This window comes from Sander vitreus, chromosome 3, assembly GCF_031162955.1.
Source record: "Sander vitreus isolate 19-12246 chromosome 3, sanVit1, whole genome shotgun sequence".
NCBI classification, from domain to species: Eukaryota; Metazoa; Chordata; class Actinopteri; order Perciformes; family Percidae; genus Sander; species Sander vitreus.
This window is the reverse complement of record NC_135857.1, coordinates 33,109,559-33,134,474: the sequence shown is the minus strand read 5'-3', so window position 1 is coordinate 33,134,474 and position 24,916 is coordinate 33,109,559. Positions and strand designations below refer to the sequence as shown.

At 43.0% G+C, this 24,916-nt stretch overlaps 2 protein-coding genes across 2 annotated transcripts; one reads left to right on the top strand and one right to left on the bottom strand.

The window, feature by feature from the left end:
• The first annotated feature begins 975 nt into the window (after positions 1–975).
• On the top strand, positions 976–21,974 carry ints4 (integrator complex subunit 4). The gene is made up of 24 exons (XM_078247074.1): positions 976–1,116; positions 2,926–3,120; positions 4,094–4,211; positions 4,752–4,858; positions 5,022–5,136; positions 6,354–6,439; positions 6,555–6,605; positions 7,076–7,164; positions 9,400–9,520; positions 9,999–10,070; positions 10,192–10,366; positions 10,889–11,094; positions 11,232–11,374; positions 13,036–13,151; positions 13,559–13,692; positions 14,087–14,241; positions 14,901–14,994; positions 15,111–15,191; positions 15,279–15,409; positions 15,509–15,568; positions 15,915–16,074; positions 17,726–17,869; positions 19,959–20,079; positions 21,406–21,974. The coding sequence occupies exons 1-24, from the start codon at positions 1,063–1,065 to the stop codon at positions 21,600–21,602; spliced, it is 2,925 nt and encodes a 974-aa protein (XP_078103200.1). The 5' UTR covers positions 976–1,062; the 3' UTR covers positions 21,603–21,974.
• Positions 21,970–24,916, bottom strand: aamdc (adipogenesis associated, Mth938 domain containing). Its single transcript, XM_078247075.1, has 4 exons — positions 24,829–24,916; positions 23,796–23,980; positions 23,561–23,656; positions 21,970–22,605 (listed from the first exon to the last, which is right to left on the bottom strand). The coding sequence occupies exons 1-4, from the start codon at positions 24,890–24,892 to the stop codon at positions 22,465–22,467; spliced, it is 486 nt and encodes a 161-aa protein (XP_078103201.1). The 5' UTR covers positions 24,893–24,916; the 3' UTR covers positions 21,970–22,464.

Genomic DNA, 24,916 nt, shown 5'->3' with positions numbered 1-24,916 from the left:
TATCTGCAAATAGTAAGAACATTATTCTACAATGTCTCTGTGCTACTGCAACACCTGGATTTCCCCTGTGGGGATCAATGAAGGTTTATCTTAGTTTACATTTTTAAGGATTTTAAGGATAGGTTCACAGTTTCTCTATCTTGAAAAAAACAATACTGTCATGCCCATTTTAACATTAAACAGGTCATTATTGCTGTAATGGTTCCTGCTTTAATAACTGGCTGCAAATAAATAAATAAAGGGATTTCAATGAAAGTGATTCATAACACAGAATGAGGGGGAAAAAATGGGCAAATATGCCATTCATGTGGGTCCCGTTCAGGTAATCCTCAGAAATCAGAGCATACAGGTTGGCAAAAGAGGTAGTCAAAATATGAATTGTTGAAGTCAGTGTTAGATGATCAAAATCAGAAGGGAAAGACATAGTGTGGAGAAAAATAACTCAACACTGGCAACAGTGTTGGGATGATGCAATAAAAGGGAGACATTTACATTCAATCCAAAAAGGAGTATGTATGTTAAGAAGTAGGGGAACAAACAGAAAGAGCATGGGACAATTAACAGGCTAAGAAAAACACAGCAACCTGAACAGCACACATCACATTATAGGGAAGCACCCAACTGGTCTTTGTGATCATTGTGAGGTACCAGAAACTGTAGAGCATGTGCTTGTTAATTGCAAGAAATATGTATCAGAGAGAAAGGACATGTTGGAATGAAAGGATGTAGGATAACAGGAGTAAAGAGTAAAGAACATACTGGAGTGTGGTGGTATGGACAAGGCAGAAATGATTGGTCAGCCTTCTATTGAGAATAAGACTGATGAAGACAAAAAAATAAAACATACTGGACACTGTAGGAGATATCTAACTCCAGAAGATGGCAGTAGTGCAACATAAAGGATGCAAGCTGCCGTTAAAACTCAAAAGAAAGATAATAAAAGAAGAAAGAGTGTCATTTACAAAACGCGTTTTTCCATTCTATCCGTAGCTACGGGAAGATTGAAGGGACAAATGTACGCTAGCTGAATAGGAAGGCTTGGCTAATCATATTTGCCTGAACATGGCAGCACACTTGAAAAAGCGGGTTTATGAGGAATTTTCCAGAGTTGTACAGGTGAGCACATAAAAAAACCCTCGTATCACTGCTAGCTGTGGACTCAAAATAACGTAAGATAAACGTTGACGGTTGTGCTCGAGCGCTAACTAGCCTCTTAGCTAATGCTAAACTACCGTTAACCCGACCACAGCCAGCCGCTCAGTCACAACAACGCAGATCATCTCTGTGATAGCTATATGCACAAAATAATATTATACATACATTTATATAACGTTACAGTATTGTTTGATTACAGTTCTAACTCTAGTGAGCTAAAAACCTCAATACTTTCAATATCAATTGTTATCTAACGTTAACGACTTTGTGGAAGATAACGTTAGCAATAGTTACATTATATTCGTTTATGTGGATTATAACGTTAATGCTGTCTGGTTAGTGGTTTCACACTTTTAAGCCTATAACAGTGAATGGCCGGGTGTTGCCCTGTTTTCAGCTTTTTAAAGACTTTATTTAGCTTAAGAAGTAGGAGAGTTTCTCAACACATAGCTAGCTACATGGTTTTTTACTGGACAGGAAGGGAAGGAAAAACAGACAAAAAGATAACTAAAGCTGTCAGACAAATGTAGGGGAGGAAAAGTCGGTAGTTACCTCTGAGATGTAGCTAGTGAAATACAAGTATAAATTAGCATAAAATTGTAATACTCAAGTGAAGTACAAGTACATAACACTTGGACTTGAGTAAATGTACTTCGTTACTATGAGATGGTCTGTCATTATTACACCATGTTTTCAGAATCAGTTTTATTGACCAAGTATACTTAGGCTACATACACAAGGAATTTGACTTCGGTAGGTGTTAACTCTCTATACATTCAACAAATAGACATGTAGTAGGTAGTAAACATTCAGTAGACAAATAGAATATAGACACATACTGTACAATACAAACTGTATTCCTTAATCGTCACATACACACAGTACAATGTAGTGAAAGTCTATTACTGCATTTAACCCATCGTAAGTATTAGGAGCAGTGGACAGCTATACATACAGGGTCCGGGGTTCATTGTCTTGCTCAGGGACACTTTGACATGTGGCCGGATGACCAGGGATTGATCTGCCAACCTTGTGGTTGTGGGGCAACCATTTTACCTCCGGGCCGCAAGCCACCCAATAGAGACAACGATATACATTTAGGCAAATATCAACATAATATACAAAAATACAAATAAGACATCATATCAAGACAAGTACACATGGAGTGGGATGTAAAGTGCAAAAGGTAAAGTAAAGTAGTGTGCAAGATGCATGTTGGAATGATAAGTACGTAACGTGTAGAGAAGTGGGTGAGTGGCCACTTCTCTGCCATCAGTAGAGTGATGGCAGTGGGAAAGAAGCTCTTCTTGTGTCTGGTTGTTTTTGTGCGCAGGGATCTGTAGCACCTGCCAGAGGGGGAGGAGGTTAAAGAGTGTGTGCAGGATGTGTGGGGTCTTTGGTGATGTTCATCACCCATCAAATGTACACGTGCAATTGTGTCACCTCTGGTTCCCTTTCAAGCTATTATTGGACCTGACACTGAGAACCAACGTAGAATAAAACCAAATTTCTGAAGATGCTAATTTTACAGGGAACCAGTAGGAAGCGGTGCAAAGGTCAGACTCATCACAGTCAAATAATAGAAAATAGTGACTGTTGGGAGACAAACCTCCCCATTGTTTCTAAAATGTTCACATGACATAGTAATGCTGAATAAATAGTGCAGGTTAAAAGTTTTGTCTGAACAGAGGAGGAGAGGTTGCACACCATGAGGGGAAACCAGAAGGCTGCCTGTTTTTGTTAAAAAAATATTTTGTTTTATGCTGACAGATTCCCCAAGAGGAAGCTCCGGCCAAGAAGCTGCGACTATCCAAACCCAGTAAGTCTGCGGCACTGCACATTGACCTCTGTAAGGCCACCAACTCCACTGATGCCCTGCAGTACCTGCTGCATTTCGCACGCAAGCCCGTGGAGGTGGAGAGCGTAGAGGGAGTGGTCAGGATCCTGTTGGAGCACTACTACAAGGTGAAGAACTATGGGTCGTAACCTAGAACACGTGTGAATAATCCATTACTGTGTTGACAGCTTTATAAATATAAAGATGACCTCTGCCAAGTTGTAATAAAATAGCTCTGCTGTGCTCATACATAGCCTGTAGCTGTAAGCACAATTTACGATGTCTTAAAGTTATGTTCACTTGGTTCAGTCAAAGCTACATCTACACTACTACGTTTTGGTTTAAAAACAAATATCTTTTGCTATGTTTACACCTGGAGTCCACGCTACTCTGGCATTTCCGAGGCCCTAAAACGGAGACATTTGGAAACACTGCTGCCTCCGTTTTGGTTTGAAAACTCCGGGGTTGCTTTGTAATCTGGACGGAGGCAAACGGAGACCTTTGGAAACGAGGACGCACATTAGTCTTATCAGTTAGGTTGGGTATCGAAACCCGGTTCCTCTATGGAACGGTAGCAATCAGACCGGATTAACGCAAATTTCGGTTCCTCATCTCGGTTCCACTTAATGTGTCGACTCAAATATTTTCCCTCTGTCGCTCCGAAACGGACGTAAAAATATCACCCTCTCTCTGTAGTCTACCGTTAGCTAGCTACCGTAAATGTAGGCTACTTTTAAAATGCTATATTTTCCCTCTGGGCTCAGCAAAACGGACGTAAAAACATATTAACCCTTCACTGCACGTGATCACTAGTAAACCTATTACATCTTTGACGTCATTTTTCAGTTTTTCAAGAATCGGCTTTGGAATCAGTATTTTTCAGTATTTTCAACTTACACAACCCTGATGTAAGTGAATGGTCGCGTGACATGTGTTGTCAGACGTGTTAATATGGACGGAGATTAGTTCTGCTACTTGAGCTAAAACTGTTGTGTGGAACGAGATTGTTTTCGTCTCAAAACGAGGCTTAAAAATAATAAAGTAGTAGTGTAGATGTAGCCGAAGTTGCCCAGACCAAATATCTCTGATGTGCTCTCCCAGGAGACGGATAACTCGGTGAGGCTGAAGATTGCCTCTCTGCTGGGTCTGCTGTCCAAAACGCAGGGCTTCAGCCCCGACTGCATCGTGGACGACGCCATTAACACACTCAACAATGAGAGTAAGACACATTTATACAAAGTCTGGGCCTTGTGTTTTTTTACTCACATATTTACACGCATGCACGTCAGATTCTCTGTCATTCTGTGTTTTTGTTACTTTTACGCTCAACAAGCCATAATTACACATTAAAACCTTATTTGTTTGTAAATGGGAGAGAGATTTCCTTCAAATGGTCTTAATAATTCAAAAAGTGCATTATTGTTCTTGGGCACTGAGCAGTGTTTTGTGTTTTCACAGAACAATGTGATGAGACGTGTTAGGCAGGACTTAGGAAGGATTTATGTAACCTGTCTGGCTGAGAAGAGCAGATGTCTTGTCCATTTCAGATTTCAAATTAAAGATGATATTTAAATATCGTTTTAAACGGGTTTTCAGGAACCTCCCGAGGGAGGCAGTGGAAATTGCAACAAGATTTGTCTTTCAAAGCATTAAAAACTCCTATTTACACTTTAACATAAAAAACACTGCACCACACCCTCTAAAAACACACCTTTGAATAGCTAACAACGTGTCTGCTCTGTTTGCTCTGTGTCTGCAGAGTCCCATCAGGTCCTCGCCCAGCTGCTGGACACTCTGCTAGTCATTGGTACACAACTACCTGAGAGTCCTACAGTCAGACAGAGGCTCATAGAGATGGCCTGCAAGGTCTGTAACACACACACACACACACACACACACACACACACACACACACACACACACTCACTCCCTCCCTCCCCCCCCCATTAAGTGTCCTTTATGGACTCAACAGGACTTTCTGCACAAAGCAACCAATCTATTCTGTGTTTTTTCTCTTACTTCCTCTCAGCACCTGTCTGATACGTATTTCGGGGTGAGGAACAAGTGTCTGAAGCTCCTCGGATGTCTCGGTATGGCCGACACTCCCCTGACCAAAGACAACGATGGACTGGGCGCATCATTGGGTTTGTGCCATCGCTCAGCATATTTAGACGGCTGAACTGTGACTCTGACTTTCCTTACTTTACTAAACAATGTGCGCGTGCACTTAAATGTTTAAAATGTAGAGAAGACTATCAGACATGTATTCTGTTTTTTTTGTTTCTTAATTTCTTTAAATTTATTTGTGCGGCAGAGTTGAATAGACATTTTTAAGTTTTTATGGATTTTGACAAGGCCATTAGAGTCAGAACTCAAACTAACTCTCAAATCTTCAAAATCACCTCTTGAAAGTAGGGCTTTGACTCCGAACTTTGTTATTCGAATATAATTTGAATATTTAAAAAAAAATGATATTCAAACGAATATTAGGCGGCCCTTAATATTGGAATTTTTAACCTGTTATGGGCATTATTTTTTGTAAAAATGTGTTTACTTGTAAACCTTGTTTTCAATTCAGATTCCGAGGCTTTTTCACGCATTTCACAATGTAACTACACGTCAAAATACTACGCGTCAAAATGTAACCACACGTCAAAATGTAACTGCACGTCGCTCGGCCACGGCTTGGTAGCGTTGTATTTCCCCCGACTCATTTCCTGGTTCTCTTTCTCCATAAACACCGTAAAATCGACAACGAGGGTTTACTTTTCCCGCTCCAGATTTCCCACCGTGGTCAGAAAACACAGGAGAGACACTTTGTTTCTCTCACTAAGACTCTAGAGTCACTACTCGCTCTGAAGCTACCGGTAATCAGCGTCACTCTCTCACAACACACACTCCCCACACACACACACACACACACACACGCCGGCTCGACGCACACACCAGCGCACAAGTATGAACATCAGACCACTTACGTAGGTTACGGGGAAAGCTCCGAACTTCCTGTCGAAAGCATACTGTTTGTGTTTAATCCAGGGTCTGACTTTTCATAACATCATTGCCTGCCTATTGACATTGACTGATACACTGCCCTCTGGTGGACAGAACATATACAACTTATACCAATATAGGTCTTACTGAAGGCATTTAATGGTCAAAATATTATTAATAAATATTCGAATATATTCCAATATTAATAAACAAACGAACTTCGAATATGATTTTGGGGCAAAAGTCAAAGCCCTACTTGAAAGCGGACATTTATGGGTCACGATTGTGCTGTGTGAGAATTGTTGTGTGACGTGTTATCAATGGTTCTGCTCCGTTGTGTCATTTTACACGTTGCTCGGCGCTCCAGGAGGAGTGAGGGACATCCAGAGCATCATCAGCGACTTCTTTGGAGACCAGGACCCCAGAGTCCGCACTGCAGCCATCAAAGCCATGGTAGGACACCGCCAGCACCTGCACTAGAGCTGAAAGAATAATTGCATTAGCAATAATATCGTGATATGTTAAAAGAAGATTTTTTAATAGCTCATTCTGTGTGTTTGTTTTCCAGCTGCAGCTGCACGAGAGAAGAATAAAGATTCACGAGATCATTTATGACCAGGTAACAGCACTGTTTATCTTTACTGAAACCTGCTGTAGGAGCCACATGTATGGCCTCATTTATAATATTCATTTATTATTATATTATGCACTGATATTGTAGGTGGTGGGCGTGTTCACCGTGGTTTCGGCGGAAGTGATAACGGTATATTTGTTTGCTTCACCTGGTTATTGGGCTTTGACAGAGAGAGGGTGAGCCTGGGAGCCAACACTTTCTGTTGGCCACACTCGCGCACTTATTCGCATCCCAAAGTAACTTTACATTTGGTAGTACCAGTTGTATTTTACATGTGGAGGAATAAATCAATTGAAACTGGATCGTCAGCGCGTCACGGTGTGTTTTCCATCTCTGTGTTTAGTCCCTCGCGGCCAAAATAATGGGAGTCCTGGAGTAAACAGAACTTACTCACAGTCGACATTTAGACTTGTGAACTTAAAAAATAAATAAAAGTGTATTGTGTGTGTGTGCAGGCCTGCAGGTTGCTGTCAGACGATTATGAGCAGGTCCGCTCTGCTGCGGTGCAGATGGTTTGGGTGCTCAGTCAGCTGTACCCAGAAAGGTGAGAAGACTGACTGTCAGTATAGCTGTAGAGTTATGGCTTGGTTATGCTGGCACACACAACAATCTCTCATGTTTTTCCACGCTCTTCAGCAAAATGCTTCTTCTTCTCCCAGTGTGGTGTCTCTCTCTGACCACTCTCTATGTCATAAGGAGCAAGGTTACCCCCCCTTTCTCTGCTTTGCCCGCCCAGAGAATTTGGCCCGCCCATGAGAAAGAGAGAGACATCATGGCTTGAAAACAAGCAAAGTGGCTGTCAGTTGGTCAAGGCCACACCCCCACCCTCCACCTTGCCCCCCCTCCTCCTCAATAGCATTTAAAGCTACGGACACAGAAATGGCTGTGGCTGTAATCCTGCACCAAGGCTGAATTTCAGGAAAGAGACTTCAGATACAGTATTAGGGGACCACTAAGGTCTATATAAAAGACTTCAGATACAGTATTAGGGGACCACTAAGGTCTACATAAAAGAGACTTCAGATACAGTATTAGGGGGACCACTAAGGCCTATATAAAAGAGACTTCAGATACAGTATTAGGGGACCACTAAGGTCTATATAAAAGAGACTTCAGATACAGTATTAGGGGACCACTAAGGTCTACATAAAAGAGACTTCAGATACAGTATTAGGGGACCACTAAGGTCTACATAAAAGAGACTTCAGATACAGTATTAGGGGACCACTAAGGTCTATATAAAAGAGACTTCAGATACAGTATTAGGGGGACCACTAAGGTCTACATAAAAGAGACTTCAGATACAGTATTAGGGGACCACTAAGGTCTATATAAAAGAGACTTCAGATACAGTATTAGGGGGACCACTAAGGTCTATATAAAAGAGACTTCAGATACAGTATTAGGGGACCACTGAGGCCTATATAAAAGAGACTTCAGATACAATATTAGGGGACCACTGAGGCCTATATAAAAGAGACTTCAGATACAGTATTAGGGGACCACTAAGGTCTATATAAAAGAGACTTCAGATACAGTATTAGGGGACCACTAAGGTCTACATAAAAGAGACTTCAGATACAGTATTAGGGGACCACTAAGGTCTATATAAAAGAGACTTCAGATACAGTATTAGGGGACCACTAAGGTCTATATAAAAGACTTCAGATACAGTATTAGGGGACCACTGAGGCCTATATAAAAGAGACTTCAGATACAGTATTAGGGGACCACTAAGGTCTATATAAAAGAGACTTCAGATACAGTATTAGGGGACCACTAAGGTCTATATAAAAGAGACTTCAGATACAGTATTAGGGGACCACTAAGGCCTATATAAAAGAGACTTCAGATACAGTATTAGGGGACCACTAAGGTCTATATAAAAGAGACTTCAGATACAGTATTAGGGGACCACTAAGGTCTATATAAAAGAGACTTCAGATACAGTATTAGGGGACCACTAAGGGCTATATAAAAGCATCCAAAAAGCAGCATGTCATAGGACCTTTAATTAGCTTATTTAGCTCATTTCGCAGTGGCTTGAATGTAACGGACGTTCATTAATATCAAAAAGTTACGCACTAAAGCTTTAAGGGCCACACATCTGTAAGAATTGTCTCTTTGGAAGGGTTCTTTAGACCGACACCAAAGTCAGAAGCAGTAGTCCAACATTAAATTCTAAGGATGCAACAATACACTAAACTCATGATTCGATACAAAACATTTTTTAAACAGAATGAGCTGTAGGCAAAAAAAAAAAAAGATTCCTTTTTATTAATTTAAAATGTGCAATACAACAGATGTGTCCTCTTATCAAAAGTGCAACTGAAATTGTATTTCATCTAAAATAACAAAAGAATTAAAAAACATAAATAATTAGATTTTTAAAACAAACCCCACATGAAAATAACAAAATAAATAGAAAGAAAATCACTTCAAATAAATGTACTAAGAAGACCTAGTGACATCTGACGTCAAACAAGTGAAATCAGAGGTACAGCACGCCCTAGGCCGTTTAAAAATTGCAATCTTTACACGTTTATTTATTGACTTTTAAACGGATACACACGGTGCATCGTTACATCAAATTCAATTCTGTTTCCCATGATGCCACAGCGTATTGTCTTGAAAGTATTTGTAATGTTGATTGCTGATATTTGTATTTGGTTAGCTAGTTACTTGAACTCGCTGAAGGTTACCAAAAGTAAGTGTTGGCTGCACCAGTTAGCATTGGCCTCGCCTGACTTGTAGTTCACTGTTCTGTCTGTCCAATCAGCATTGTGCCCATCCCATCGTCCAATGAAGAGATCCGACTTGTTGATGATGCATTTGGGAAGATCAGTCACATGGTCAGCGATGGCTCCTGGATGGTCCGGGTGCAGGCGGCTAAAACACTGGTGAGGGAACAGACCAACACACACAGAATTCACATAGCTCTATAAATCTCTCTCTGTCTCTCTCTCTCTGTCTCTCTCTCTGTGTCTGTCTCTGTCTCTGTCTCTCTGTGTCTCTCTCTCTCTCTGTGTCTCTCTCTCTCTGTTTCTCTCTCTCTCTCTCTGTGTCTCTCTCTCTCTTTCTGTCTCTCTCTCTGTGTCTCTCTCTGTCTCTCTGTCTCTCTGTGTCTCTCTCTCTCTCTGTGTCTCTCTCTCTGTTTCTCTCTCTCTCTCTCTGTGTCTCTCTCTGTCTTTGTCTCTGTCTCTCTGTCTCTCTCTCTCTCTCTCTCTCTCTCTCTCTGTGTCTCTCTCTGTCTCTGTCTTTGTCTCTCTCTCTCTGTCTCTCTCTCTCTGTCTCTCTGTCTCTCTCTCTACATTACTATACACTACTGTTCAAAGCAACAAATACAGCATTTAGAAGTGGAGCTTTTTTGTGTGTCAGGGTTCGATGCTGCAGGTGAGTCATCACTTTCTGGAGCAAACTTTGGACAAGAAGCTGATGTCAGATCTCAGGGTAAGTAATGGAAGTTTGGTCTGCTTTTGTAATTGAAAATCTGTGAACAAAATAAGAAATTATGATAATGTTAATCAGCACGTCTCCGCTCCCTTTCCTCTTTTGTTTTTTTTGTGTCCAGAGGAAGCGCACGGCCCACGAACGGGCCAAGGAGCTCTTTACTTCTGGAGAGTTCTCCTCTGGCAGGAAGTGGGCCGACGACGCCCCCAAAGAGAAACTGGACACAAACACCGTCAACCTGATCGCCTCGGGGGCCTGCGGGGCCTTCGTTCACGGCCTGGAGGACGAGATGTTTGGTACGTGAACCAATGGTGCAGCGTGTCTGCGTTTACCATCAAATCATTTCAGTCCAGATGTAAACAAAGCCCAACATGTCCTAATGACACCACACACAGCCTCAGGATGTTACCGATGTCGTATTTTGACAAATGATATCGATTTTGTTGATTTATAGTCGAGGAAGTAGCAAAAGATGGATGTATCTGAGACCTCGTAACTGATTTTTGTTGCCAGATCGAGTGAATATTCCCACTCAAGACATTCAGTCACAAAGTGTTTTTTATGATATGGTATGTTGATGTCTTCCAAGGTTTTACGCTGTCTCTACATATACATAATTACTAAATTAAAATTTTTAACATTTAAGAAGGAGAATGTTATTTTCTCTCCATCTCCCATCTTTACTCCCTTTCCTTTCTTAGCTTCTGCTCAGGATTAGTTTGATCCTTTTTTACTGTGTTGCTTTGCATATTTCAAGCTCTCTGTCTTGAGTGTTTTTCCCGCTGGTGATCTCTCCGTTTTTTTGATATTTTTTTCAGAGGTCCGTATTGCGGCGGTGGAGGCGTTGAGCCAGCTGGCTCGGTCGTCTGCCAGCTTCGCCGAAAAGTGCCTGGACTTCCTGGTCGACATGTTCAACGACGAGATCGAGGAAGTGAGGCTGCAGTCCATCCACGTGCTGAGAGAAATCTCTACCCACATAACACTCCGAGAGGACCAGCTGGACACGGTGCTGGCTGTGTTGGAGGTAAAAACACACACACGGGTCAAACAATCTATCTCTAAACCCTGAAACTGAAATGAAAAGCATTTTCTTGTAAGTTACAATCGTTATTCAAGCCTGATTTACACACACACATTGCTGAAGTCACTGTCGGTCTGCAGGACTCGTCTCGTGACATCAGAGAAGCTCTCCATGAATTAATTTGTTACACCAACGTCTCCACTAAAGAGTGTATCCAGCTGGCTCTGCTGGAGCTGCTGAAGAACCTCAACAAATATCCCACCGACCGCAACTCTGTCTGGAAGTAAGAGTGTGTGTGTGTGTGTGTGTGTGTGTGTGTGTGTGTGTGTGTGTGTGTGTGGTTGTGTCTGTGTCTGTCGTTGTGTTTGTGCAGGATTAGGACTAGCGCTTCAGGCAGGGGTTTTTCTAAGTGCATGCTGTGGCCCCGTTGGGTGTTTTTAGGGCAGCAGTTCCCAAACCTTTTCAGGTCAAGGACCCCTAAACTGACACAAATTAGATCACCGTTCATTTTCTCATTGTACAATTTTAATACCGTCACCACATACAACAGTAAGGTGACATTTATACCCTTTTCCCACTGAAATTAGCTTGTTTATTGAGGCTATAGAGTCCGACATCGGTTGCAGATAAGAGGACCCTGAGCACACTGCTCTCTGTAATAGACAACGACTGCCACCCCCTGCACACCACTTTCTCCAAGCAGAAGAGCATGTTCAGTAGTAGGATCCTGTCTCTGTCTTGCAAAACAGACAGGCTGTGTGGGTCCTTTGTCCCTAGGGCCATTAAGCACTTCAATGCTACACAGAAGGGGGGAGTGTGATTGATGTAAGTGTTTAAGTCTGCTCTGCACACTGCCCTCTGTACCATGCCTTCATCTGGGTGCATTTATACATACACATAAACTACCCTAGACTGGACTTGGATTGGATTATTACTATTACTATTGGATTGGCACTGTTTGACTCCCTTACTGGCTATATTAGCCATCTGCCCATTTTGCTAGCTTGCCTGTATGGTCAATACACCACGCTGTCTTTTTGTCTATATGGACAGTTTTCAACTTTACCTTAACATTTTCTTCAAGTCTTTTACTAGTGTCTATGTATAGTTAAGTCATGATTATTCTATTTTTGTATAGTATCTGTTGTACTTGAATAGACACTATCTTGCACTATGATACCATTGCACCTTTCTGCATTTTTTTCTCACACCACTCCTTTTCAACATGCCATTAATCGCATTAATGTCATAGTTAAAAAAACTACAAAGTTTGCCAGGCCAAAAAGAACGTTAATCTGGCGATAAAAAAATCTACGCCGTTAAAATGGGTTTCCATTAACGCCGCTAATAACGCGTTTAACTGACAGCACTAATTCTTGTAGTATGTATGTGTGCGTGGATGTCATATGTCTGTGTGGCTATGTGTATAAGCTATTTGACACCTTAATTTCCTTCAGGATAAATAAAGTATCTCTATCTATCTTTCCCATTTCCAGTAGACGAGTATGCCTTTCTGTTTTTTTCTGGCGTGTCACGCTCGAAACAGGGTTAGTAAACCGTAGAAAGCAGCTTGCAGGCGAGAGACAATGTGACGGTGGTTACTTCTTTTTTTACATCTTCTACCAATTCACTATCTTTCAAACTCGGTGCCGACTATATTTGGAGCGATGCCTCCGATCGCTGCTTGCACAGAGACGGATTGAATTAGTTTTTCCAAACAGAAGTTACTGACGGAGGCGACGCACGTCATAGCATCGTGCCGGAAAATGAGCACGTCCTCACAGGTGTCCTGTTTCCATCGCTGTTGATCAGATACCTGTGACAGTCCTTCTGATAACTTTTAATGGATGCGTATTTAAAGTTATAAAATGTTATGTTTTGATATTTAAGAAACTGTCCATTGATGACCTGATGACTGATTTTTATTTTCTTCTTTCCCCTCAGGTGTCTAAAGTTCCTGGGTTCCCGTCACCCAACACTGGTGTTGCCGCTGGTCCCCGAACTGCTCAGCACACACCCGTACTTTGACACGCCAGAGCCTGACATGGACGATCCGGCCTGTATCCTGAAAATCTCCAAAACACTTACTGAGAAAATTGCCATAAAGCAAATGTTTTTCTTGACCCATTCTTTAAATTCCTTTGGATTCATTGACGTACTGGGAGGAAGTTGCAGGAACAAAGGAAACAAATGGAGTAACAAACACTGAATGTCAGACGCTGTTGTTAAAATAATTGTCTCCTGCAGTATTTTATCATTAACAGAATGGATCATTCTCCTCACTTTACTGCCAGAACACCTCAAAATGCAGAAAAACAAAATAAAAGAAAACCTTGAAAATAGTTATGTGGCCTAAAATCAATACAAGGTTGCAATTAAGTTTCCTGAAAAGTTGGCGTATTTTGTAAAAAGAAACTAATAACTGATCATCACTCGCGTCTTTCTTGACTCTGGTTGTCGCTCTCAGACATTGCGGTTCTGGTGTTGGTGTTCAACGCTGCCAAGTCGTGTCCCACCATGCCGGCGCTGTTCTCCGACCACACCTTCAGACACTACGCCTACCTGAGGGACAGTCTGTCACACCTCGTGCCGCCCCTAAGAGTGAGAACTTTAAATACTGTGGTCTTCAGAATCATGCTACGGCAGTCTATGTCAAAACACAGCCACTTACACTTTACCTTTTAGAATAAAGAGAATACACATAGTGTATCCGCATAGTGCTACAATCCTTTGCTTCACAACACAAACATGTAACAGAGAAACCATTCTAAAATCAACCTAAGATTAACTTAAGACATCTTAGGGCATGAAGGACACATCTGACTGTGCAGACAATACAACATCTTAAAAAGACTGTACGAGTTAAAGTGCTATGTGCAAAAAGTGCTGCTGTATTTCTTGCACTTTGCCCTGCTGTGCTAAGATTTACCACTGGGCTTTAGACAGTCGACGGGGCGCTCTCCGTCTCGCCTGTGACTGTTGTCCTGTCTTTTAGTTGCCAGGCAACGGTCTGGACTTGGTGGACTCGCGTTGTGGTTCTGGTTCTGTGGAGTCGGCTCAGCTCTTCCTTCAGCAGAGTCTGAACAGGGTCAGCACCATCCAGAACCTGGAAGCACCTGGAGCCCAGGACCTGCTAAACTTCACCATACGGTACACACACACACACACACACACACACACACACACACACACACACACACACACACAGTAGCTGTGTTCGAAACCGTTCCCTATCACGGAAATTGTCACTATATAGTGAATTCTCTGCGGATAATTTCATTCACTATATAGACCACTATGAAATACCCACAATGCACAGCTAATTTGAGCATACATACGATGTGCCCTACATTTTACTCCCCTATACCACGATGCAGCACGTTTGTCTTTTCCCGGAGAATAAGAAGAAGCAGAAGGACCTGCGAAAACTGAAAATGGGAAAATGGGCCAGGTTTTTGTTTCTAAATGTAAGCCGTTTTTTTTTTTTAAACTGCTGTAGGACGTATTATAAGTATTTTTTGTTTTGGTGTGTTCACATGATGTATCTGAAGCCTCTGCTGACGCAACAATGTTTAGGAATTTTCCGTGTAGGGTTCGATATCTTGTTTGGCCATTCCCTTTTGTAGTTCACCGTTTAATAAACCCAAAGGTACGTAGGGAATAGTGAGAGAATGAGGGAACACTTTCACCACAGCTTGTGTGACATAAGTAAGCACAGAAGCAAACGGGAAGGATTTTTGAATGCATCAACCTGTTTGGTCAATGGATGAGAAGGAGTCTGTTAATGTGTTTTTCCTCATGTTTGTCAGAGATCTGCAGCGGCTGGGGGAGCTGCAGACGGAGCTCGCTGGAGCTGCTGATTTCTGTGCTACGTATCTGCGCTGCCAGCTGCTGCTCATGAAGGTACGAGTGTGTGTGTGTGGCATTCTGTCTATTTACGCTTTGACTTATATTTGTTCGGGTAGCCTTAACAGAAAGATAACATTAGCAACAACTTACCTTTTGCCTTGTGTCCTCAGGCTCTGCAGGAGAAGCTGTGGAACATGGCCGTCCCGCTGTGCCTCAAACAAAACGTCACGGCCACAGCAGCCGCTCAACAGGTCAGCACACACTCACTTACACACATGTTGGTATCACCGCCGCACCTTTTGGGTGTCCGTTTTAAACGTGTGTGGCTGTGTGTGCAGATCTTGGAAGAAACCTACAAGCTGGAGTTTCTGTACAGCGGTTTGGAAAGCAGACAAGTAGCCACTATACATCATGTTCGCCTGCAGGCCAAAGCTCTGCAGCTCATCCTGACTGCTCGCACCAGGCAAGGGTCAGTATGCACACACACACACACACACACACACACACACACACACACACACACCATGTGGACCTTATCTGTGTGCTGATGTTTGTCATTTCTCTTCAGGTTGGATCCTCTCATCAGCAGCTGCGAGAAGTTTTTGCAGGACATTGAGTCGTTTCAGAGGTAAGCATCTTCATCTGTCTGTGTCTATTCGAACATTTGTGCTTAAATTTGTGAGTTAAAACAGCCCCAGCTTTAACACATAACCACAGCATGTCCGGTCATTTGTAAAGCTCCTTTCAATAACAAGGCACCTCAAAGTGCTTTACATAAGATATGAAAAGGCATTACAACAAGATTTAGAAACAAAAGGCAATATTAGAATCTTTTTGTTAAAATGGTTTTCATGAAATAGGTAAAAAGTATCGTTCAGGACCCAGTATGGAAGTCTATCAGTCAGTATAGGTATCTGTACCGGTACTGAAAGTTACAATGCGATACCCAGCCCTACTTTTTCTGCATCCCTCAGGCTGTTTGTGGCAGAGCTGCCCCACCTGCAGGACAGTTTTGTGGATAAGCTTTTGGAGCTGCTGCCCCGGCTGTCGTCCTGTAAACCAGTGGAGATGGTGAAGATCCTGCTGGCGACCCTGAGACTGAGCGGCCTGCTGCAGCTCAGACTGCCTGAGCAGGTATAATGAAGGACCTCCTACACACAACTCTGTTAAAATAGGTTTTAGTAATCAACAGACGTGTGTGTGTTGTATATATTTTCCTCTGTATAATCACACAAAGCTTTTATGTCGCTTTGGTACGAAGCACATTGTGTTATATTGATTTGTATGAAATGTGCTATAGAAATAAAGCTTGATTGATTGATGAAAGTGCTCTTTGGAAGGGAATACAAAAGATAAAAAGACAGGTCAAAAAGTTATGAAAACCTTCAGAAGGCTGTTTGTACTGCTATGCGTGGGTTGTTCCCCAGCTCTATTTTTTATTGTACGAACAAATTCAATATGAAATAGCCATCTAAATAAAAGCTTTGTAACTTTTTGCAAGAAGAGTGCCTTGGACCTGTCTTTTTATCTTTTGTATTCCCTTCCAAAGAGCACTTTCATCAATCAATCAAGCTTTATTTCTATAGCACATTTCATACAAATCAATATAACACAATGTGCTTCGTACAAAAGTGACATAAAAGCTTTGTGTGATTATACAGAGGAAAATATATACAACACACACACAGACACACACACACACACACACACAGAGAGAAACACAGACACACAGACAGACACACACACACACACACACACACACACACACCAACCAAAGCATAACATAGAACAACAAACTAAGATATTCATAGACTTTAGTAAAATCTGAATCATAATATTTTATTACAGTCCTTCCAGAAAAACGAGGAGTTTTTTTGTGATTGTTGCGGTTATAAATCCTTGATTATGCGTCACGTTTTCTTAATAAATGTGATGGAATATGAGGGATATTTATGCAATTTTATGTGATGAAATTGCGGGAACTTACAAAAACTGCGGTTTCATCGTGGCTTCATCGCGGGGTTTGCAGCTTTTCGATGATGTTCATGTCGCGTAATTACATCACTTCATAACGATCCCAGTAAACGCAACATTTTTCAACTTCCTGCTAAGATATTTGGGACTCCTTTGCAACGAAAATGCGGGGATTATGAAATCATGCAAGCCCCGCATATTTTGCGCAGAAATCGGCAATTTATGCGGCAAAGGTGTGGCGTATTTGAAAAAATGATTTAGTCACAGTTGCTCACAGTCAAAAGGTAAAATAAGAGTAAGAAAGAGTCACTAAGTGTATAAAGTAACATAGCTACAGTTACAAAGATTGTTTCAAATGGATTGTACAAATTCTATTGTAGTACAGTGTCAACATAAGTACAGTGTGAATAATAAGTAGCAGCAGTGAATAAATAACCCATTTTGCACATGTAGCTGATTAGTTATTGCACCAAGTAAGTATTGTACATAATTGTCCAAGAATATTGAGTTGTGATGTGGAGATGCGTGCTGTGAGACCAGGTGGAAGCCTCTCTCAGGTCCTTTGGCAGGGTGGTGGACACAGAAAGCAGCCTCGCCTGCTCCGGAGTCACGAGGGCTGGTTAGGAGACCGCTGCCTGTGGATCTGAGAGGTTTTGCTGGTTCATATCTGACGAGCATGTCTCTATTATACAGATTTGTTTGAACTTCTGAGCACTCCAGACCTTATTTTTTCTTCTTCTAGCAGTGATGTACAGTTTGATCAACCGAGGACTGTTTTTGTTTCCATGAACATTTCCCTGCTGGTTGACAGATCCATCGGGCGACCGCCACCATCATCGAGCCAACCGGGGAGTCCGACAACCCGCTGAGGTTCACGACCGGCCTGGTGGTGGCGCTAGACATTGACGCAACGCTGGAGCACGTCCAGGACCCGCAGAACACGGTCAAAGTACAGGTCAGTTTGATGTGCAACTAAATCACTAACCTCTGTTTCACACGTGAGCTTTTGAGGTATCTTGTCCTCAACTGCCAAACAAATACAACCCCCCTTCATAAGCTCCACCCCCCCCCCAGATTCACAGACAGACTGGCCTGCTGACACATTCACATGCGGCTCCCCCTAACTTTTTTTTAAAGTGCTCATATTATCCTCATTTTCACGTTCATAATTGTATTCAGAGGTTGTATCAGAATAGGTTTACATGGTTTAATTTTCAGAAAACACCCTGTGTGTTGAGCTCTCTGTTTTAGCTACAGAGTGAGACATCTCACTTCTGTTCCATCTTTGTTGGGAGTCGCACATGTGCAGTAGCTAGGTAAGGACTACTAGCCAGTCAGAAGCAGAGTATGAGGGCGTGCCCTGACAGTACCTAGGTAAGGACTACTAGCCAGTCAGAAGCAGAGTATGAGGGCGTGCCCTGACAGTACCTAGGTAAGGACTACTAGCCAGTCAGAAGCAGAGTATGAGGGCGTGCCCTGACAGTACCTAGGTAAGGACTACTAGCCAGTCAGAAGCAGAGTATGAGGGCGTGTCCTGACAGTACCTAGGTAAGGACTACTAGCCAGTCAGGAGCAGAGTATGAGGGCGTGCCCTGACAGTACCTAGGTAAGGACTACTAGCCAGTCAGAAGCAGAGTATGAGGGCGTGCCCTGACAGTACCTAGGTATGACTACTAGCCAGTCAGAAGCAGAGTATGAGGGCGTGCCCTGACAGTACCTAGGTAAGGACTACTAGCCAGTCAGAAGCAGAGTATGAGGGCGTGTCCTGACAGTACCTAGGTAAGGACTACTAGCCAGTCAGAAGCAGAGTATGAGGGCGTGCCCTGACAGTAGCTAGGTAAGGACTACTAGCCAGTCAGAAGCAGAGTATGAGGGCGTGCCCTGACAGTACCTAGGTAAGGACTACTAGCCAGTCAGAAGCAGAGTATGAGGGCGTGCCCTGACAGTAGCTAGGTAAGGACTACTAGCCAGTCAGAAGCAGAGTATGAGGGCGTGCCACGCTAGCAGCTAGGCGAGCATTAGAACGTGTGTTCCAAAGTGACCACGTTTGTCTCTGAAGTAAAGGCTGGACTACAATAGAGCTGTTTGGAGCAGTTTGTGAACAGTGTTTTCTGTTGGAGATGGTAAGTCCCTTTGGGGGGGGACTTTGGGCTTTTTCACTTTGTAAACATATAACGTGCACAAAAAAGATATATAACACAATAAAGGAAAGGGGGAAAAGCCAAAAAGCATCATATGAGCACTTTAACGCACACAGAAAACAGAGAGCTAGGTGACCGTGAGGAGATACTCACTGAATTTGACAAAAAGTGTAATAGAGTAACATCACTTACTATCCCTTTTAAGCTTCATCAGAGTTACAGAGTTGGGGGTCATTGCTGCTGATTTTGCTGCAACAAAATAAGAACTGTTTATTAATCTGAACCTGAAACTGCACGTTACCTGATCTGAACCATTCAAGCTCACAGTTACAAATCTATCATTAAGAATTAAATAAATTTTTCAGTTTATTTAAACTTTTATATTTATGTAAGATTTAGAGCTGCAACGATGAATCCATTAGTTGTCAACTATTAAATGAATCTCCATTTATTTTGATAGTCGAAGTAAAGCAGAAGTAAAACTTCTCCGATTTCAGTTTCTTAAATGTGATTTATTTTTTTTTTTTTTCCTAGTTTCTTCTCTCCTCTGTGACAGTAAGCTGAATATATTTAAATTATGAACAAAACAAGACATTTGAGGACGCCTTCTTGGGCTTTGAGAAACCCTGATCCACATTTTTCACCATTTTCTGACCTTTTATAGACCAGACAACTCATTAAACAAGATAATAATAGACAGATTAGTCGACAATGACAATCATGTAACTGGCGATCAGACTTGTCAGTCTGTTTTTAGGTGGCGTGAGAGTGACAGAGTTCATTTTAACAGCCACATGTCCTTTTAATTGTCGTCTTTAAACTAAAGCCCTTGACTGCTCGCTCATTCAGCTCTGGATATGAACACTAACCGCTTGACCGTCTTTCTGTGCGTCATACATGCAGGTTCTGTATCCTGACGGCCAGAGTCATGTCATCCATCCTAAACCCTCAGACTTCAGAAAGCCTGGACCTGACAGACACAGACTCATCACACAGGTTTACCTCTCACACACGGCATGGACAGGTCAGTATAATGCACACACATCGGGTGTTTCTGCTTTAGGCCCCGTTTACACGACGACGCTCGCGGGTGAAAACGACAAAAAGTGAAACCACCCTCCAGAGTGGAAATCTTAAAAACGCAAAAGTCTGCTGACCCACCCCATATTTCGTTACATAAATCCAAATCTAGAGTGATTACTCGCCCATGGCCTGCCTATACTCGGTCCGGATGGCTTTCAGCTTTGATGATATCTGACTTCTACAGATAGCGTCTTTCTCGTGTCGATATGACGTCCCTCCTGGTACAGGATACTGCTGAAGACATTCGGTCCATATGTCTATATATTTTGACTGACAGGACTCCCAGTCTTTGTAATCTAAGTTGTTAGGAGCAATAACTCCACCTCCTCGTCTGTCCAGACAAAATTGTCAGCTTTTGTTGTTCGCTTCACCATGCTTTGGTTTCGCGCTACTAGGGAGAGGAGAGGGAGAGAGGGAGGAGGAGGAGGAGGAGGAGGAGGAGGAGGAGGAGGAGGAGAGAAGTAAGAGGAAGGTTCTACGCAGGCGCGCAGACTTGGTGGTGTTGTGTGGCAGTGCTAGTATAAAAATAAAAAATGAGAACATAACGCCACTTTTGCGTTTTCTCTTCGTTTCCGTCTAAACGTAGCCTTAGTGACATATTCAAATGTTTTCAACTCCATCTGCTATTAAACTGATTCCAGAGTCAGAGATTTGGCTACAGCGATGCACAACCACTGATCCACGCATCACCCGACCGCTCATTTACCGCGCAAGCCCGAGCCAAGTAAAATGATAGAAATTAAGACCGGTCCCGGTTCGGGCAAAGATCTTCAGCCCTAGCTCTAACGTCATACACACACGGGCAACGATAACCTCACGAGGTCAAGGCAGCCGCTGTTGCGCTCCGACTGCAAGACCCAGGGCACGATGGGAACGCCTGGCCCTCAGCTGATTGGTTCAGAATCGACTCACCATGACGTTTAGAAGTCAGAGAGACTAAATCCGTTCAGATTACGGATCATCTACGGTCTGTTTATTAACACCAGCAACAGATCACATTTTGACAGCTACTCTGTCATAATAAAAACAACTGGAGACTGCGTACAAGCTGATATATGGGTCTGATGACATTTTAATAAATCGGAATCTGCCCTAACAGGATGCGAGTGTTTCAGCCTGAAGGCTGCTGGAGTCAGCGGCTTTTTGTCACCGCCCCCGGCTGCTTCCGCCTGCTCTCGTCCACTTTACAGGCGAGGCGCAGCTCATCTCGAAGGAGTCTACTGTTTTCCTTGACTTTGTTTCTACCCTCTGTCTTCCTCTCTCTCAGAGCCGTCTCAAATTGAGGTGCGCCTCCTGCTGGCCTACAGCTCCTCCTCAACCTCCCTCTCCTCTTCTTCAGCTTCCAAGCTGGGATGGAGCGATAGCATTGACAGCCTCCCACCACCAGAGGCCGCCGTAGAGGGAACCATTCCGTTCAGCAAGCCCGTCAAAGTCTACATCATGCCCAAACCTGCCCGCCGCTAACAAAACTCATGACAAAAGGACACCCAGACAAGGCTTTCACTCTTTACAGTGGGGTCAGCCCTATGTTCCCACATTTCTAAGATTTTTCTTAAAATTAGGCCATATGTTCCCCCAGCCCTATGTTAGGGTTAGTGTTCATGTGGGAACATAGGGCCTAATTTTGAGTGAAAAAAAAGCCAAAGCCGTACAGAAAAGATGACACTGTTTTGCTTTCTCTCCAAAAACACATTAAGTTTTTGGACAAAACTAATCATTTATGGTCAAGTGGTAGGATGTACAAGAGTATTTTTACTCATGGTGTGTCATTTGTATGGGGAATATTTTTGTACTTTACAATTGTTTCTGAAAAATAAACCCACGTGATGGAGATGATTCATTTTTCTAGTTTTATTTAGCGTAGCAAAACGAGCAGAAACACACATGTACTGAACTATACATTCATTAGCTTTTACCAACTACACCACCACGATATGATCACTCCTTTACCTGACAGTTGAAAAGTGGTGATGGCAGTAGCGGCAACATTTCACAGAATTGCCCGCTAAAATGAAATGTTCTCCAATTTCACCTAAAAGTACCATTTGAAATTATACAACAATAAACTGGACATTAAGATGATTCAATCTCACCCTAGTCTCGTATTGCCAGAGCATCTGGCTGCACAAGTTAACATTCCCGTTTAGTGGGGAAAAGAAACGCTGTGGGTTGTTTTTGTTATTCCTTTAAACGAACCACAATCGTCTCTGGCGGCGCTAAGCCCAGACGCAGCGACGGTTCCCTTGCATAATTGCACAGATAGCGGCACTACACTACATCCTGTGCGGGTCATCTCCGTTGGTGCAGCGGTGCAAACGTGACCTAATCAACAGGTGGAGTGGAAGACCCCCCCCACCTTGGCGCCCTGGCCAGCCAGTTTGTTGTATTCAGCGACGGCCTTCTCCGTCTGCAAGACTCTGACGTCGACGCCTTTCTGCATCACAAAGTCCAGAGTGGAGGAGGGAACCTGAGAGAAGACATGACAGCAAAGGAAGAAAAAGATTAACAGAAAGAGTTCCAGCCAGCCTCGTTTAAAGGCTGTTTTATGCTTCAAAGTCAACTCCACGGCGTCGTGACCCTTTCGGAGTTCTGCGTCGGGCTTGCTTTGCATCGCGGTGCATTTCACCGTCATAACGCTAGGGGGCGATGAGTCTGGGGTTATTTGCGAGGTGTCTGCCAGCCAGCTTATGTTATGTTAGCAAGCAAACTTTAGCACAACTGCCCACAAAGTACTGCTTGCTGGCGAAGTGCTAATTTCAAAACGTTACTGACATATAGACACTTTACAAACGGATAACCCCGTCACTGTAACCAAAATATGTCTGAGTTTATTTGCAAAGCTTATGTCAGAGAACTAGCATGTTGCTACTCCCCACAGTAGGCTGCTTGAAACACCGACTATCAACACACAGGACCAGTTGACCAATCACAGTCCTTGAGTTCTGCGTCGCCCCGACGCAAAGTTAAAATTTTTTGGAGGTGCACGTCGAGCTACGGCGGAGGGTTCGGAGAGGGGTCTGCGGGGGTACGCTGTCGATTTGACACAGAAGCATAAATCAGCCTTAAGGGAACACGTAGGCTCTGAATGGATGATTTACACTCAATACTGCGCCTGAACGCATCCCGTGCAGACGGAGACAGAGCACCGAAGCTGCTGCTCTCGCTACGCCTGCTGTGTAGACACGGGGTCAGTCTACTTCCAGCTACTACACCTCTATTTTCATATTCAAAAAGGAACATCCCAAAACAGGTGGACAATAAACAAACATCAAACTGCACTGCTACCAACTTATCTGACTCCATGAATTGAAGGAATGAAGAAATGAACTTCTCACATAGTGAAATTAAGGTTTAAATTAAAAACCGATGATTCGTCTTCCATTTCAACTGAATAAGTTGGACTTTGTGTAGGTTGGTTTTACCTGCAGAGCTTCGCTCATGCCTCTGCCGATGACCAGCAAGTCTATTCCCTTCTTCAGCACCTCCTCCAGATCTGCAGGTTGTACTCCCGGGGAATGCTGGGAAAGGGCGAGATAATGTGTGGGCACATGCTAGGTCCTGTTGTTGTTGTTTTTTTTTAAAGCATGTGTCAATATGCAGTCCTGTACATGTGTACGTGTATATTTTTTTGAGTATTATGATTTGGGTTCCACTCACGTTGGTCCCAGTCTCTCTCCAGTCCCAGGCTCGGCTGCCTCCAGGCCAGACCTTACAGTCCTTGTAGCTGGAGGAGCACCCCTTCACTGTCATGTGTCCCCAGGAAAGAGAGGCGATCTCTGGAGACGTCATGTTACACGAGGCTACCTTCTGTAAGACGAGTAAGACGGTAGTAGATGGTGACTCTGTGTAGAGTATTAACAGGTCATTAAAGGTGTGAAGATCCAGGACTTAGCCAAAGAATTTGAACAACTTCTCAGTCCCTCCCCCCTTTCTGCTAAAGCCCAAAACGGTCTCCTAAGCCCCTCCCCCCCACAAGGGAGAATGAATGCGTGCGCATGAGCAGTGATTGACACGCAGTTAGACACTACTAACATTACACACACGTGTGCCCAGTGTGTGAAACTGAAGCCTAACACATTTTAGTTTAAAATATTTATTATATTAATTATTATTATAGTCCACCCATTATTTTTGTACCAGTAATTAATGAAATACCTTTTTAAAAGAGGGCAATACAATACTTTTGGCCTGTTGACATACGTTTTAAAAGCCCAACGCGTTCAGTAACACGCAGTTTTTCAAGTAAGTTGTGGACGTAATAAACACGCTCTCGCGGACGGACAATCCGTTTTTTGGCAGATGACCACTTTCCGGCACAACACCTGTTCTCGATACCGATCCCTAGCAGCTCGTCACAACAACACCACTACAAGAATCAAGTGTTATTAGTGCTAGTTGATATGCTGTGCTTAATATTTTCCTGATTACGTGTGACGTTGAAGCAGCATATGTGTGTAACATTAGCAACATTAGCATAGTTCAGCTGCCAAAGCCAAACCGACCCGCTGCCAGTTGTTCTGTTAATAGTCCTGTACTGGCCACAGACTGGCTCTCTACCCACCCAACCAAAAAGAGACTGCGAGTCAAAATAGCTGAAATAAAAACAATAACAAAGGGTAAGCTGCAATGCTGTCTGTTAGTAGTTTCACAAGTCGTAACAGAAAGTCTGAAGCAAAGTAGTCCTGCTTACCGTTTCTGGAATCCGTCAACACACTGGACAGACCATAGACGGTATATAAGGAGGGACAGACCATAGACAGTATATAAGGAGGGACAGA